The 14,659-nt window shown below is 37.9% G+C and overlaps 2 protein-coding genes across 2 annotated transcripts in view; one reads left to right on the forward strand and one right to left on the reverse strand.

Moving 5' to 3' along the window:
- The window catches only part of HemK2 (HemK methyltransferase 2), a gene marked incomplete in the record, with an annotated part of 278,137 nt that overhangs the window by 21,664 nt on the left and 241,814 nt on the right, over positions 1 to 14,659 (forward strand).
- LOC109031225 (uncharacterized) lies at positions 347 to 10,887 on the reverse strand. Its single transcript, XM_072299054.1, has 10 exons — positions 10,882 to 10,887; positions 9,939 to 10,293; positions 9,302 to 9,601; positions 8,599 to 8,805; positions 8,484 to 8,557; positions 7,749 to 7,924; positions 6,047 to 6,198; positions 5,529 to 5,696; positions 4,569 to 4,982; positions 347 to 3,652 (listed from the first exon to the last, which is right to left on the reverse strand). The coding sequence occupies exons 1-10, from the start codon at positions 10,885 to 10,887 to the stop codon at positions 3,552 to 3,554; spliced, it is 1,953 nt and encodes a 650-aa protein (XP_072155155.1). The 3' UTR covers positions 347 to 3,551.

Consider the following 14,659-nt stretch of genomic DNA (forward strand, 5'->3'; position numbering starts at 1 on the left):
AAATAAATTATGGCAATAAGTCTTGAGCATCGCAAACTGAGATTTGCATCTATGCAGTTTCACTGTCGATATGTGACCTTTACCATCTCCTCGTAGGTAACCTTCGTTTTTATATTGTGAACAGAATTGAAAGAAGGTAAGTGGCCATGGCACATTTTCTAAAACGTATGTTTCTAAGACTTACTGATGCCTCAACTGAAAATATGTGTTCAAATTATGGATTGGATCACTTTTTTTGAGAAAGAGTGATGTGCCGAATCCATATTTTCGCCGTTGCAGAAAAAAGCACTCCAAATGAATAAAAAGGAGAAACACTAATGAGAAACTTTAAAGAAAAAAACTCGAATTTAAGATACCTCTAATTTTAAACAAGTATGTTTTATTCATTGATTTCACCATACATATTCATTTCATTTACAAAAACTTGAGTAGACACAGAAAACTCATAACAAGTAGGATATCGTGGCTAGGTGCAAGAGGAAACACACGAATATAACTCTGAAATGATTTCCTTCTCTCAGCTTCAAGCGGCCTTAGAATCATTGACAGTGATTATGAAAAACTTCAAAGCAATTTCTATATACACTCACTTTAGAAAACTCTGGGATACAATGATAAATTTCTTCTCTACTAACTTCTATTCTTTTGTCTCCAAGATACTTAAAAGATAATACCATCAGATTCTTAAAAATTATAAAATACAAAATGGTACCGATTAACACTGTCACATTTTTTACCAACAGAGGCTAGATAGAATGGAAGAGCACATCGATAACAGCAAATGTAATTAGAGTGACCCTAATATGAGAAATATAATGAAAAAATTTCTCAACACTCGGTCCTCCCCATCTAGCTCCTGAAGTTAAAGAATGCAACATCTAGTGTGGGTGTTCACTTTTTAACATTGTTGTAATCTGTAAATTAAAAAACGAACACAAATGAAACACAACTAAAACAAATTAGTGCTAAGATATTATAAATATTGTACAAAATCCTATCTCACGGATTGCCACTGTCGAGAGGGGACGACTTACACTAACAACCAAACACAGACACATGAGTCAAGGGAACTAATTTAGAGTGAACGACTACACCAAACATACAAAAACGAGGACAAGAGTCCTCAAATCTATAGATTTCTTCAAAGTTTCGGGCCGTGTGGAGAACCAAAAATACTATAAGTTTAATTGCACAAACGAGAGTGATAAGTTCTTTGACAATTGCGGGATATCGAAATTTTCATGCTACGCTTGAGTATAATATTTTTTTGGCATTAATAAGAGTTGAGAATAACTTTTAATGATTCTTCGATGATTTTCAGACAAAAGGATGCTCCCTAAAATTTACTACAGGAATAAATTTAAGGACTCAGTAAAGAGTAGAAACCATTGATGGATCAAGCCATGTTTTCCTAGAAACTACAACCGATGATGAAATATGCACCACAAATTCTTCCTACTACCTCTTCAGGGATGTTGAATGAAGTTACTTGGTCAGAATGTCAATTCATTTGCAAAGTGCACTGTGTACAGTCTTTAAGAACAAAAATATTTTTTGCCCTTAGAGCTGGTCGTGTTCGAGTCTAGAAAAGTGCAATGTTGATTCTCAAATTTAATTTTAGGGGTGTTTAAATTGAAATGAAAATCTTTAAGTCTCTTCATGTCTTGATCAGGGTATGAAAGTAAATTTCACAGCTAACAAAAACCATAGAATACAATAGTCGCAATGTGCTGGAACACCAATGAAGTCAATCCATGAATGGGCCATTCTGAGGTCCTTGTTCACCAGAGAGTGTGAGCCTGATGGCATTTTATGACACTGCGGCTTATAGGAGAATCGCGGGCTGCGAGTGGTTTTCAGGATTTATTATTGTAAATCGATAACTATTTTCGAAAATTATGTTGAGCACAGGCATAACATATTAAAAAATGTACAAAACTCCCGGTTTTTATGAAATAAATTCTACATATATAGGTAATTTCTGAGCCAAGCCCGGAGCTCGGACCCTGCGTATATGGCAATATTAGCCGCCACACACTTGTCTCAGGAGTAATGGACAAAAAAGCCTCAAAAAGTGACTTCATCGGCGCTCCAGTACATCACGATTCAATTGTACTCAATGACAAAAACCAAAAAATTACAGACCAGACCAAAAAGGCTGTGCTCTATACTGTAATTAGTATATTTATTCTTCAGACTACCTTGGTCTGGTGCTGATTTTTTGCATGAGTATATTGGTTGCACGCAATCCAGCAATGCTGAGACACAGACACTCAAACTTACAGTTAGAAAATACATTAAAGTCAGTCGAATTATTCTAAAATTTACAGGGTAGCCACTTAGTCTGTCGATTTAGACTACAAGGATAGGCCTAGATCAGCTTCCTCTGTATAAAAAGCGTTAAGTTTTCGCCAGTTAAACTGTAAAAAATAAGTCAGTTTTTTAGAAACCACAGATTTGAAAAAAAGAAAAAACGATTGAACGAAAATTCTCTAGAGATGCAAGAGATAGGCCGCCAAAAAGAGCTAAGCCTACTCCAGAAAAAAAAGGAAAAAATCGTGTGAACATATTGAAAGGAATAAATTGATTACCTAGATTAAAAACAACCACGAATATGAGACCCAATCCTTTCAAGTAGTGGTCCAGCCGATTGTAAAAAACTTGTACCATACCGCAAAATTGACGAATCATACTTTGAGGGAAACTCTTGAGGACAAGACTGAGGAATTCAGATTAGTGATAAAATTTCAAATCATAAAATAAAGGTGGAGCTAAAAAAAAAAAAAACTCAATAGACTCAGAATATTAAAAATAACTTAGACTGTAAAAGAATAAATAAAAAATAATATAACAAGCTTTCTTAATATAATAATTAAAAATTATACTGTAAAATATCATAGCGATCAAAATAATAAAACTGTAGACTTGAAGTCATATAGATAAAATTAAAAATAACAAAACAAAATTATAAAGAAAGCATGAGACACTTGTCGTTGAAGTGTGCAGGATAGGGAGATTTCCCTGTGAAGTTCTGGTCCTTCCGTCGTTCCATAGTTCGAGAATATGGAATTTTCCTGCCCACAAACTTCAGTGGAGCCATTCCCCCATCAGTGGACACGGCATCCGTTTTAATTTATACTTATTCTTGTTTTTTGTTTTTGTCATAATCGCTAGAAAAATAATTATAATACAGACTTTTTGCTGAAAAGTGGAAAGGGGTAGGGGATACTGTGGTTCCATCAATTTTATGTGCTTCTATCAAGGTCTTGCCTGATAGCACAAACAATTTGATTGACCCAACGGGAATGGAAACAGCTGCCCATATTTTCAACAATAAATCTTTCATGAAAATTTAATTATTTTTCTGGGTTAAAGACCATTCATGCAGCAACAGAATTTTCTATTTAGTTTTCGTAGTGAAGAAACTGTTCACCGATGCCTTATGCCTTTAAGATCAATACATACTTTCCTTAGCTTACAAATATTTCTTCCATAGAAACAGCAATTTTGTTATGTACACAGAGAATGCAGTTTGGAGGTTATGAGATTGTCTATTTTTTGCGCACGGCCAAACTGCGACGATCTCGGTCCTTGGTGATAACCATTTTCAGCGCTGCCGATGAGATTTTGGCCGCTACAGCGCCTCCTGCGCCTGAAACAGAATTAAATTTTCCCTGTTGAAATTAGATATTTTCTACTGACCAGATTGTTCAAAGTACAAGAAAAAATTTCAAAATGAAAAATGTAATGCAAGATTAAGATATTAAATAAAAATAATAAGGAAAACTAAGGGCAAATTAATTACCTAACAAAAATTTGAACTTGGATGGGTGAGAAAAATTGAGGAAAAAATGTACTGAAGAAAGGGGCTCGCAAATAAGCCACACTTTCCCTCCAATTTTACAGATGCTAAGTTAGAGAGCAGTTAATCTGCACTACAGAACTCGAAGTATTTGTGTTCTTTCCAGACCCTTCAACACACATTATTAGTCTTTATTTTCCATTTCCCCGCCTTGCGACAACAACATATTCTATCCTCTCATTTGCCAAAGGTGAAAGTTGACTAAATGCAAAGGAAGACTCTTTTGGAGAAGAGGAATGCTTCTCCTTTTCAGCATGAAATTTTAAGCACTTCTGGAACTTAAAAGCTGATTTAAGACAATCCTTGCTAGCACCATTGTGTTTCTCACTAACTTTTACGGCAGACTAGTTACTTGTTAAATGAAAAATCATCAACACTGATCAGCGCTACTTTTCATCTTATGTGCGCGGAATATCATCAGCTGATGGGATTTCCAACCCTGTATTACTTAAGCCATAATGCACTCTAGTTACAAGGCAAAGCTTGGGATTCTACATCTTTTCTTCGCACTTATTACTGTCATGAAACAAAACAATGCTCCGATTTTTTATGAGTTATTTGAGAGGTTTAAGACAGTAAAAAGAAATAAAAATTATTATAAAAATACGGATGTTTGAATTCTTGACCTTTCTGTAGGTAAAAAATTGACTCTTACTTTAGAAAGCTAGCCTTTGAACCCAAGATAGAAAATAAAAAGATGACTTACTTCTCGTTTTGGTTGAGCGTTCACTGGTCGCAACTTGCTTTGTAAGATTTTCGATTACTTTCCTCCGCTTTTCAGCAGGCGTCAAGCTGGAGAAGGAAGTTGATGGGGCCGCTTTTGGTGCCTTCCGTTTTACTGCAGCTTTCTTAGTTTCAACTGGTTTTTTGACGGCCGGGGCCTTTGCCGGAGAGGTTTTGGCTGGCGTCTTCTTCTTCGGTGGAGGAGGTGCTTTCTTTGTCTTGACTGGCAAAGATTTTCGCTTTTTGCTACTTTTGTCCTTCTTCGGAGTAGGCTCTGTTACAGCCTCTTTTTTCGGTGTTTCTGCAGGCTTGGGTTTCTTTGCTTTCGGAGAAGCTTTCTTTGAGCTTCTGCGGGACTTTTTCAGCTGAGATTCATCTTTGAACAGACTAAGATCCACTGGAAAAACAGAAAAAAAAGAGACTTATGAAAACAGGTAAGAAAAACGGGCAAGAAAATAGCGAATGCATCAAACCAAGGGTACCACAGATTGCTAAGACCCCAGCATTACCTATTGGTAACCCGCAAATAGTAGAATGACAGGGCAGTCTACATTTTAACGTTGCAAGATTCAGGATATTGGGGGACAGAACTTGTCTGTTTGATGTTAAACTCACAACATTGCTTGATTCACAAGTTTCAACTTCAGTCGATAAGATACAATGAAAACAGTTACTTATGTATATTAGAATGTCTTGGCCGAGACAAAAAAATGTTGAAGTTCTGAAAAATGGATTTTTTGTGGTGGAGAAGAATTATCCAACTTTTGAACTTTTCAAGACCCTATCAACCTACAATTTTACAAAACACTAATGGAGATATTGGTTTGAGGATTTCATAACCGTAAGAAGCAAGGTGAATAAATACCAAGTGATTTTTGGAGAATGGATAGAGCACTTGGTCAAATTTTTAGTACCGGTGCTTTATGTTCATATGAAAACTTACAGCCGTCAGGATGTTCTTCTGTGACTGATGGTTTTTCTGCGACGCCTTTCTCAACATCCAAAGCTCGTTTCAAGATATTTTCAGTGCGCAGTCGCTCATCATCAGGCAACTTCCACTTGTCTTTGTCAACCCGTCCAAGCGATAAACTTGTGAGAATGCATTCAAAGTCTAGAACAAGAATAAGAAGATTATGGTGAAATTGAGTGGGACAAGTTATAAATATATATTTTTTGTTGATTCATACGAGTACTAATTGGCCAAGAGTAGTGAAATTACTCCAAAATTTCTCATTTTCAGCTTTTCAGACAGATATCTTAAAATTTTGGTTTGAGGTTATGTTCTCTTGTTTTGAACCAAACGATACATTGAATCACTATCAAATACAATCCGGACATGTTTCCAGAGATACTGACAATACAAGGAGACAGGAGGAGCACATTGAAGGCAACCTTTGTCCCTATTCGCCATCTAAAGAAATTAGATAAAATAGAAACAATATCTTAGGACAGGAAACCAACCTGAATGATCATAAAAGTCAGGGATGTAGACTCCACTGCTATCTTGAGAAAGCCATCGTATACGTATCTTTGAGGAGGTTCTATAGATGTTTTGCATAGCCTGACATACGTAGAAACCACCTTCGGCATTCCTCACAGCCAGAAATTCATTTCTGAAAAATAATATTACATTGTAAAGTCACTGGTTATTGAGAATTTGTGGTTACCTTTAAACGTTGAATTAATATCTTTGATCATCACCTAATCGATTAAACATTCTAAGAAAGTTGGGGAGCAAAAAGAAAAAAAAGCTTCTACGGTGAAAAATAAAGACTTTCTCTTCTCCACATTTCTTCCTTGCGCCTTCCTTTTTATGGACTAGTGGGGTAGTGCTCAATCAAATATTGCAGACATGCGGTATGTCATTTCAAAAACATGAGCATGTTCCTCATAAGGACAATGAGACCCCTCTTCTGAATGCATGACATATGTCCAATTTGAACCCCAAAATATGATGGCCACTGTCTCCTAAAAGTTTGACAAGTTAGGGAACTCGTAAAAAGGAAAAATTCAAAAGGAAAGGGGATATTAAGACTTCAAATTCAGATTTGAGGCAAAAAATACAAGAGATTGATAAATCACAAAAACCCATTTTTAATTGAAGCTTTGTCCTAGGTATATACGACTTTTGATAGGATTTAAAAGAGCGAGGGGCACTACGTAAAAGATGGGTGAACGCGTCTTGCGATACATGGGTCTTATACAACTTTTTTGATGGAATATGAATTTAAAGTCAAATTAGTAAAAATACCGTACTTACCCGCGTATTGTACGCACCTTTTTTTCAAAATTCCAGCTCTCAAATCGAGGGTGCGTACGATACGTGGGTATTGCCCTGAGATGCAACCCGCAACAAAGTTCGGACCGACCCTCGCTGGCCGGCGGTTGTAGAGCGAGTGATGAGTCACATGTTCCTATACTCTGCGGCAGACTCAGCGTCCGCAACTCTCGCTTGGCCAATCAGCGCAGTGGTATGGGAATCCCGCTTGTCGCGCACTCTCGCGCCAACGGCAGACTATACATGCTCTCCCCACCCCTTTCCACTTGTTCACTGATTCACCGCTTGTACCGCGGCGTGACGTCGATTTCCTTAGATCGTACATCTTCCCGGCTTATCTTTTCTGGTCTGCGTTCTTTTTCGCAATGCCGAGATCGTTTACCGCGGGTTTTAAACTCAAAGTGATTCAGGAGGCCGAAACTATTGGCAATCGGCAGGCTACTCCGAAATACGGTTACGTCAAAAAAATGTGTTATAGTTCGTATTCTTTACTTTGTTTTTCTCCAAAAACTTTCTAGAAAAAATGCATTTTTTTCTCAAAAAATTTCGAAAAAGAGCATTTTTTTCCCCCAAGGACCTCAAAATTTGGGGTGCATACGATACGCGGGTAAATACGGTACATTATTTAAAAATCCTTAGAAACAATAGGTGTTCCCCCAATAAAGCCCTTGAGGGCAAGTTTTGGGAAGCTGAATATACATTCATGGTCTTTGATGCCAAATTAGCCAATGGGGGCTTTGGTTCTGAAGCTCTAATCTGAGCGCTTCCCATGTTACAGATAGTGAACAGTTGGTTGCCTGGATTATATTGTGGAGTTTCTACTAGTTAAGCAGTTAGCCTCTCAGTAAATAAGTAGTTATGAACAAAATAATGAGGGAGTCATACTTGTAAAAAACGATCAGTTTGTCATCTTCTTTCTTTGTGGGAGTTGCAGTTTTGGTGGATATTTTTGTTATGAGCGACAGTTCCGGCAGTGGGCTCTGGTACGGTTGAGTGGGCAATCTGGACCGCTTGGACTTCCTTTCATCTCCTGCCTCATCCGACTTTGCAGGGGTAGCCGTCTACAAATTAGAATAAATTTCATAGTATTAATGTAACAAGAAATGAGCAATGTTAAAACTCGTTCACATTTCATCCATTAATCTTAACATTAGAAGAAGAAAAAATCTGACTATTGTAAAATGTGTACAGGTAAATATTTAGTTATTAGACAACATGAAACTGTTTACAGTGTTTTGAAGGCAAAGTGTGAGTCGATCAGCTATTAACATTTTTTCATTTAAAGCCACGGTAGACGATTCGTAAATGACATGTTCATTGAGAACAACCTGATAATCGATCCTCTTCCATTGGTTCAAATCTAGATCAATCGTGTCATTGCAGAGGGCAACACACCACTTCCGTGTAGTGTAATATTGTATATTTACTTAATTTTTGAATTTCTTTAAAGAAACTTCTAGCTTTTCTTGAAAAGTCAAAAACTTCCTCCTGAATTACTTCAAATTTGTACTTTTTTCTATGCTGTATCACAAGGGAACAATTAGTCTCTATATTTTCTGAAAAATTATGCTAACTTTAAATCAAACTAGCTCCGTGAAATATAATGTGAATTTTTCATACCTTGGGTTCTGCTTTTTTCTTGGGCACACGAGGAACTTTGGGAGCTTTAACTTCTGGAGCCGGCGTTGTCTCTTCTTTGTTGTTTTAGCAGTATCAGATGCTGTTGCCGGCACACTAGGCTGTGAAACAGGAGCTACTGGGGTTGTAGATGGCGTTACTGGTGCAGGTTTTTCCGGTGTTTTAGCTTCTGCTTTTGTCTCAGCTTTGGCTTCTGGTTTTGTTTCAGGTAAAGGTGACTCTTTTTTCTCGATCGGGCATGCAGGTGCTGCGGGAGCTTTTACTACAGGGGGTGCGGGAGCCGGCTCAGGTTTAGCAACGGCAGCTGAGGAAATAACGTTTGATTAAATAACTTGGACTGCACACCAACATAAATATTCGATGCAAAAATTGAAGAACATAAATAAAATAACGCGTGAAAACACAGGAAATGTTACTTATATCTTCCTTGTTTGGCAGTGCCAAAAAAAACAAGAATCCTTGAAGCGTTATTGCATACAAATACAAAACTTGGTGATTACATTAAAAACACTCCCTCCGAAAATGAAAATAAATGGGGCTGCACAAATTGTTTACTGAAATATTAAGCTACGGATCACAGAATCTCCTTTCATAAGAAATACATGTGCCAGCAAAAAATTTTAAGTCAGTATTTGTGCTCATAGAATCATTTCAATAGTAAGATACTTTTTGGGGCCGGAATGACAATTAAGTATTGGTACATTTAAAAATTGAACCCTTGAGGGCATTAAGATAGCAGCAAGTATTTTGTTGGTAGGGGAAGTATGTTATTTGATGCAGAAGGAGAAAAGTTTAATTACCTGCTGGTGGGGGAGGGGCAACAGCACTGGGAGCATGGTTCCCGGCAGGTTTCGGTGGAGCAGTTTCCTGTTTGGCAGGGCTCTCTTTATCTTTAGGGGCTGGGACTGAATTTGTGAGAGGCTCCTTAGAGGCAGGAGCTGGGGCTGGAGCTGGTGTCGTTACGGGCGCTGGAGCTGTCACAGGTGCTGGCGTTGTTACTGGTGCTGGTGTTGGAACTGGAGCCGGGGCAGAGGCAGGGGCAGCACTAGGAACCGAGGCAGGGGCAGAGACTGGCGTTGGAGTAGCGACAGATGACACACCTGCAAATAAAACAAAGATGATAAAATTATGTTCCAATGATGGCACCCTACAGGAGTGGGGCCAATTAGATAGAATATTATAGACCAATCGATCCTACCTGAAGGATGAACACAGCAGAAATTTTTGGACACTCGGAACTTTCCTTTGAATTTTTTCCCTCCAAAAAATTGGACTTTTTAACTGGAGCACCATACAGGAAAATGTTCACAAAATCTGGAGGGGTTTCCTAATTTTTCCTTCTTTTCAAAGCGATTCTCCTGTTTCACACAACGAATCAGGTTCACCTTTGCTTGAAAGTAAAATTAAATATTTGAAAATAACACATCAGCTACATACCATTGGGTGTCACCTTGGGTGCAATATTATTGAGAGGAAGAGGGGCAGCAGGTGCAGCATCCTTGGGTTTTTCCGGTGTGCGTGGGAGCGGCTGAACTGATGGAACTGTAACAGCAGCTGGCTGCGGCGCCTGAGGCTTGTTGTCTGAAACTAAGCTGAGACTCACTGAATTGTTGAAGCTGGCAGTTTTCAATGGGCTACCAGGCAAATTACAAGCGGCTGAGGGTATGCTTGGAGCTATGGACGAAGTTGTGGTGCTGGGGGGAACTACTTTTGGAGGGGAGGAGGTGACTCCAGGAGGCAAAATTGGCTTCACAGGAGAGGCGCTCATCGCACTCATTTCTTGAAAATATTCCTGAAAAATAAAAATAGGACAATGTTGTTAATTTTTAGGACTTAAGTTCATAGTGCTATTAGCTAATATTCTAGAATGACCTGCATCCCACTCTATTATTTCTGAGTTAGCAAAAAGGAGGAAATGACCGAATTCAACATTAAAACTACTGCAACAACATAAACTTAGAGTTCTTGACTATCATTACGCTGGAATGCCTTAGATTTTTTAATCTCTGTTCACAAGCTATGCTGGAAATAGAAGGTTGAAATGGAGAAATAAATGTTTTGCTCAGCACTCTCAATGACCAATGCCACTTTTTTTAATCTATTCGACCTAAAAAAGCTCAAAATAAAATTTAAACATTTTTCCTCTTTTGCTCAGCACAGACTGTTTTCTAAACTTGCGCAGGAATTGTCTAACTATTAGCAGGCATTGCTCTGCAAGGTATTCAGTGGGTACATACTGTTAACACCAAGAATCATTAGAGAAAAAGGAGTTCAGAGGAGAAACTCATTGTCCACCTTCTGAGAGTGCATTTTGAGACAAGCTTGCGAGATCCTTCTAAAGAGCATCTCTCTCTAAAATGGAAAAGTTGACACCTATTACCATCATGGAACTGGAAAAGCCTATGACGTATTAGGAAATGTTGCAAACTTCTCATCAAATTTTCAAGATATGAAGGTAACCACTTTTTCGATTTTTAAAATTTTAAATGATTCTTCGATGATAGTGTGAAAAATTTCATATGAAAATAATTGGTTTACTGATGAAAAATCGTATTAGGAGCAGAAATATTGAAAAACCGCAGTCTACTTACAGACTATTTTAGTTAAATAGTCAATATGTTGATCTCTTTGTAATCTTAACCAGAAGTCTCTCAGGGCAGTCAGAGAATCAATAAGTAAACTTTGAAGGATACTTAATAATTGGACTGATTTAATAGTTCAGCCATCAAAGGTACAGAAATGTAAATAATAATAGTCCTAAGTTCCTATTGCTTGTTAAATGGATCCATTGACACAAGGTGTTTCGCACGAAAGTTACAATGCATTCGTCAAAGGTGACCAAGCAATGCTTGGTCTTAGATCAACAATACTCAACAGGTTAGCAGCTAGAGTTCTACCGAGAGTTTTCAAGCAGAATTGCTTACAGACTGGGAATCTAATCCCAGATATTCCTAAGTATTCCCAAAAACCAAGATTATCACTTTGATCTGCCTAATAATACGCATTCAGTGTAGTAAGAGCCTATACAATGATTTAAAAGTGACTAAATTTCATTAACAGCCTATTGTGTACGTTTGTTTACAGTTGTAAGTCAATGATATTAGATAGTTTATACCAGCTACAAGTCTATGGTTTCTGCTGGCTCTTATCCTGAGCATACTCTTAGGAGAGCTCAGACAAACTCATTAAGTGTTATCTCAGTATTAAATGAGTGTGTTTTATGATTCCTAATAGGTGGGTTAGATCTATTTGATAAACAATCAAGATAAAAAAACCATGAGCCTATGCTCATCAGTCTAGGATAGACTCAATCTTTCCTTTGCCTTGCTCTTGTATCCAAGATATCAGCTAGCGAAGGCCTTGGAGCTTAAAGTTAGAAGTTACAACCTGTCTTGTAGCCCTCGGAGGAGGCAGCGACCTGACAGCAGTGCATTGCCCTAGCCGCAAATAATGTAAGATAATGGAATTGAGCTATCATAGCCACTGATGCTCATTAAATGACTAAACAACCATACTGAATACTGGAATTGCATGAAATAGCCAAAAAATAGGGGAGATAGTATCAGTCACTGTGGGCATTGGGAGTTGAAAAATGTCAACATACCCAACCAACATACAAAGGCGAAAGCTGTTGCTAATGATGGTTATTGTGACTAAGAGTGGTACCATAGCGAATGTGTGTTATGAGACACATCTGACAGGCAATTAATATGTTAGATAGTCAGAGTACAAAAGTTAGATGCAGATAGTTATAACTTTGAGCAAATAGCAGTAACCCTTTCCATGACAGCAGGAGACCCAATACTGCAAATCAACTGAGGAACAAAAAAAGTCCCGATCGTTGTGGCGAAAGGGCATACACAAAGGTAGTTTACGATTTCGGATGAAAATTCTGGTGATAAAAAAGCATCGGTAGGAGGGTGGCAGGTTGCGTTTGAAAATAATAACATAGACCGGTTCTCGTAACACGGCAGAGGAGAGCGAAGTGACACGGTTGTTGATCACTTACCTAAACAAATAAATAATAAAATTGAACCTAGGAAGTGTCGGAAAGGCTTCGAGGGATTGCGAAGATATCTGGAAAGAGCACACGCGACAAAAGGCGAACAATTTTTATTATTTCACCATGACTTTGTGTTCTACAATATTCAGGCCCGATAGCGAATAACCACACATTCGGAACTGGATAGTGAATTTGAGATGGCGTCCACATTACCCACAATGCCGCATTTTCCGAAGCGCGCGTCTTTTCAAATTCGCGCGACATCCCAACACGGAGCGCACGGCTAGAACGTTAAAATCATGTTCATATTTTCAGACCTTCAAGTAAAAAAGAAATCTAGATGTTTTTGAAACGATACCGAAATCATTCAATAAAGGAAAGGTTCGGAGAGTGGAAATGCATGCTATAAATAAGGTTAAATGGGCACGGGCGTCCCTGCTATCTCATGTTCTTGAATAAAGACCGCCCTTGCAATTCATTTGTTAATTAATTACATACTTGTTATCTTTAACCATCGGGCAATTGTCATTTCTAATATATGCGAGTACTTTGAGCGAAAACTAACATTGTTTTCAATCATCCTAAAAGCTTTAATTGTAAGCCTCTGTGTGCGACGTCGACAACGAGTAGGTACGTTGAAAAAACTGGTCAAAATTTTAAAAAATTAAACGTGTCTTGTAAAACTTTCAAATTTAGTATTGCCTACGTAAATGACTCGTTTGCCCAGAATGAAAACAATCATATCGACGATTGATTTTACTGCTATCAAAAGTATACTGCACCTGACATAACTTGCATGCAATTTTCCAAAAATATTCATGAAAGGCGGGAAAATGAAAAAAGAAAATCACACAAAAGTTTATAAGATAATGAATTCAACTTTATCAGGAGATTTGCGACGTTGCGAAGCGAGACATGCATTTTCCCACAGTTTCGCATTATCGTACCTATGCGGTTTCTCCTCATGGCGGCAACGTCGGTAGAGGTCACCGCCATGCAACAGGGTTGCGGTGCCGTGGAGGATTTCCCAAAAATATTCGAAATTCCCCACAAGTGGCGAGCCTCAACGATGCATTTCCGTTAGGTACTCGCATGGAATAAGGAGAGATACTAAAGGAGTACCCAACGCAAATTTTCAGGTAATGATATTTTCTCGGCCCGAGGGCGAAGGATGAGGAATCCGTCGTTTTAAAAGGCGGTCGCAATTTGACAGCGCTGCAGAAGAGATGACTTGTTTCTAGACGCACAGTGGGCGTCCTGTCATTGGATTTTTGCGATTGAATTTATTTCGTACTTACTATTTTCCTTTGGTCACGTCGCACTGTTGAGGGACCAATAGCATACTATATGTGACGCACCGACCGACACAAAATCTTTGGACCAATCACTAATTTTTAAAGCTCTTTGTGGCCCGCCCGGTGAAATTGTGATTTTTTTATATTTTTTTTCACCTGCATTGTACTTGTGACAAGAGGTTTTCGAATGATACGCCGCAGGAAAGAGTTTCGGGGAAACTGGAAACGTCAGAGGATAAAATGCGTGGAATAGGAAAGAAATAAAGTAACAATTTAAAATAATAAAAACGTGGGGAAAAAATTAAAAATAGAATTAACAGAAAGTTATGAAAAGGTGAAAGAAAACCCAGTAAATGGAAAACTAAAACAATAAAACTCAAGTAACAAATAAAATAAGCAAAAGAAGTAAAGTAGAAAAACAAATGGGAATTTCATAAGATTCGCAGAAAAAGAATGAAAAAAATTATGAAAAAATAAAAAAAAGACGATGAAAAAAGTATTCACAAAATACTTAAATAGATGAGTGATGTAAAAATGAAAAAAAAAAATTGATGACATAAAGAAAAGTGAAAAACTCCGTACCGAAAAAAGGTAGAGAGCTATACTGCCGTGCTGAGGAAAAACGCCGTATGAACATTCGAAAGTTGCCAAATTTCCCTTGATAAAACATGTATTTTTGACGACATTCATGCACATTTTTCTCTGAAATTTTCAGTTATTTTAGATCAGAGTGCGTACGAAATCGTCTGAAATTTTTTGAAAAAATACCTATTCACAATTTTCCCGATAAATTCAGTTTTTATCGAAGAAAATTTGGCAACGTTTGAAGGCTCATGCGGCGTTTTTCCTCAGGACGGCAA

Source organism: Bemisia tabaci, chromosome 4 (genome assembly GCF_918797505.1).
Source record: "Bemisia tabaci chromosome 4, PGI_BMITA_v3".
NCBI lineage: Eukaryota > Metazoa > Arthropoda > Insecta > Hemiptera > Aleyrodidae > Bemisia > Bemisia tabaci.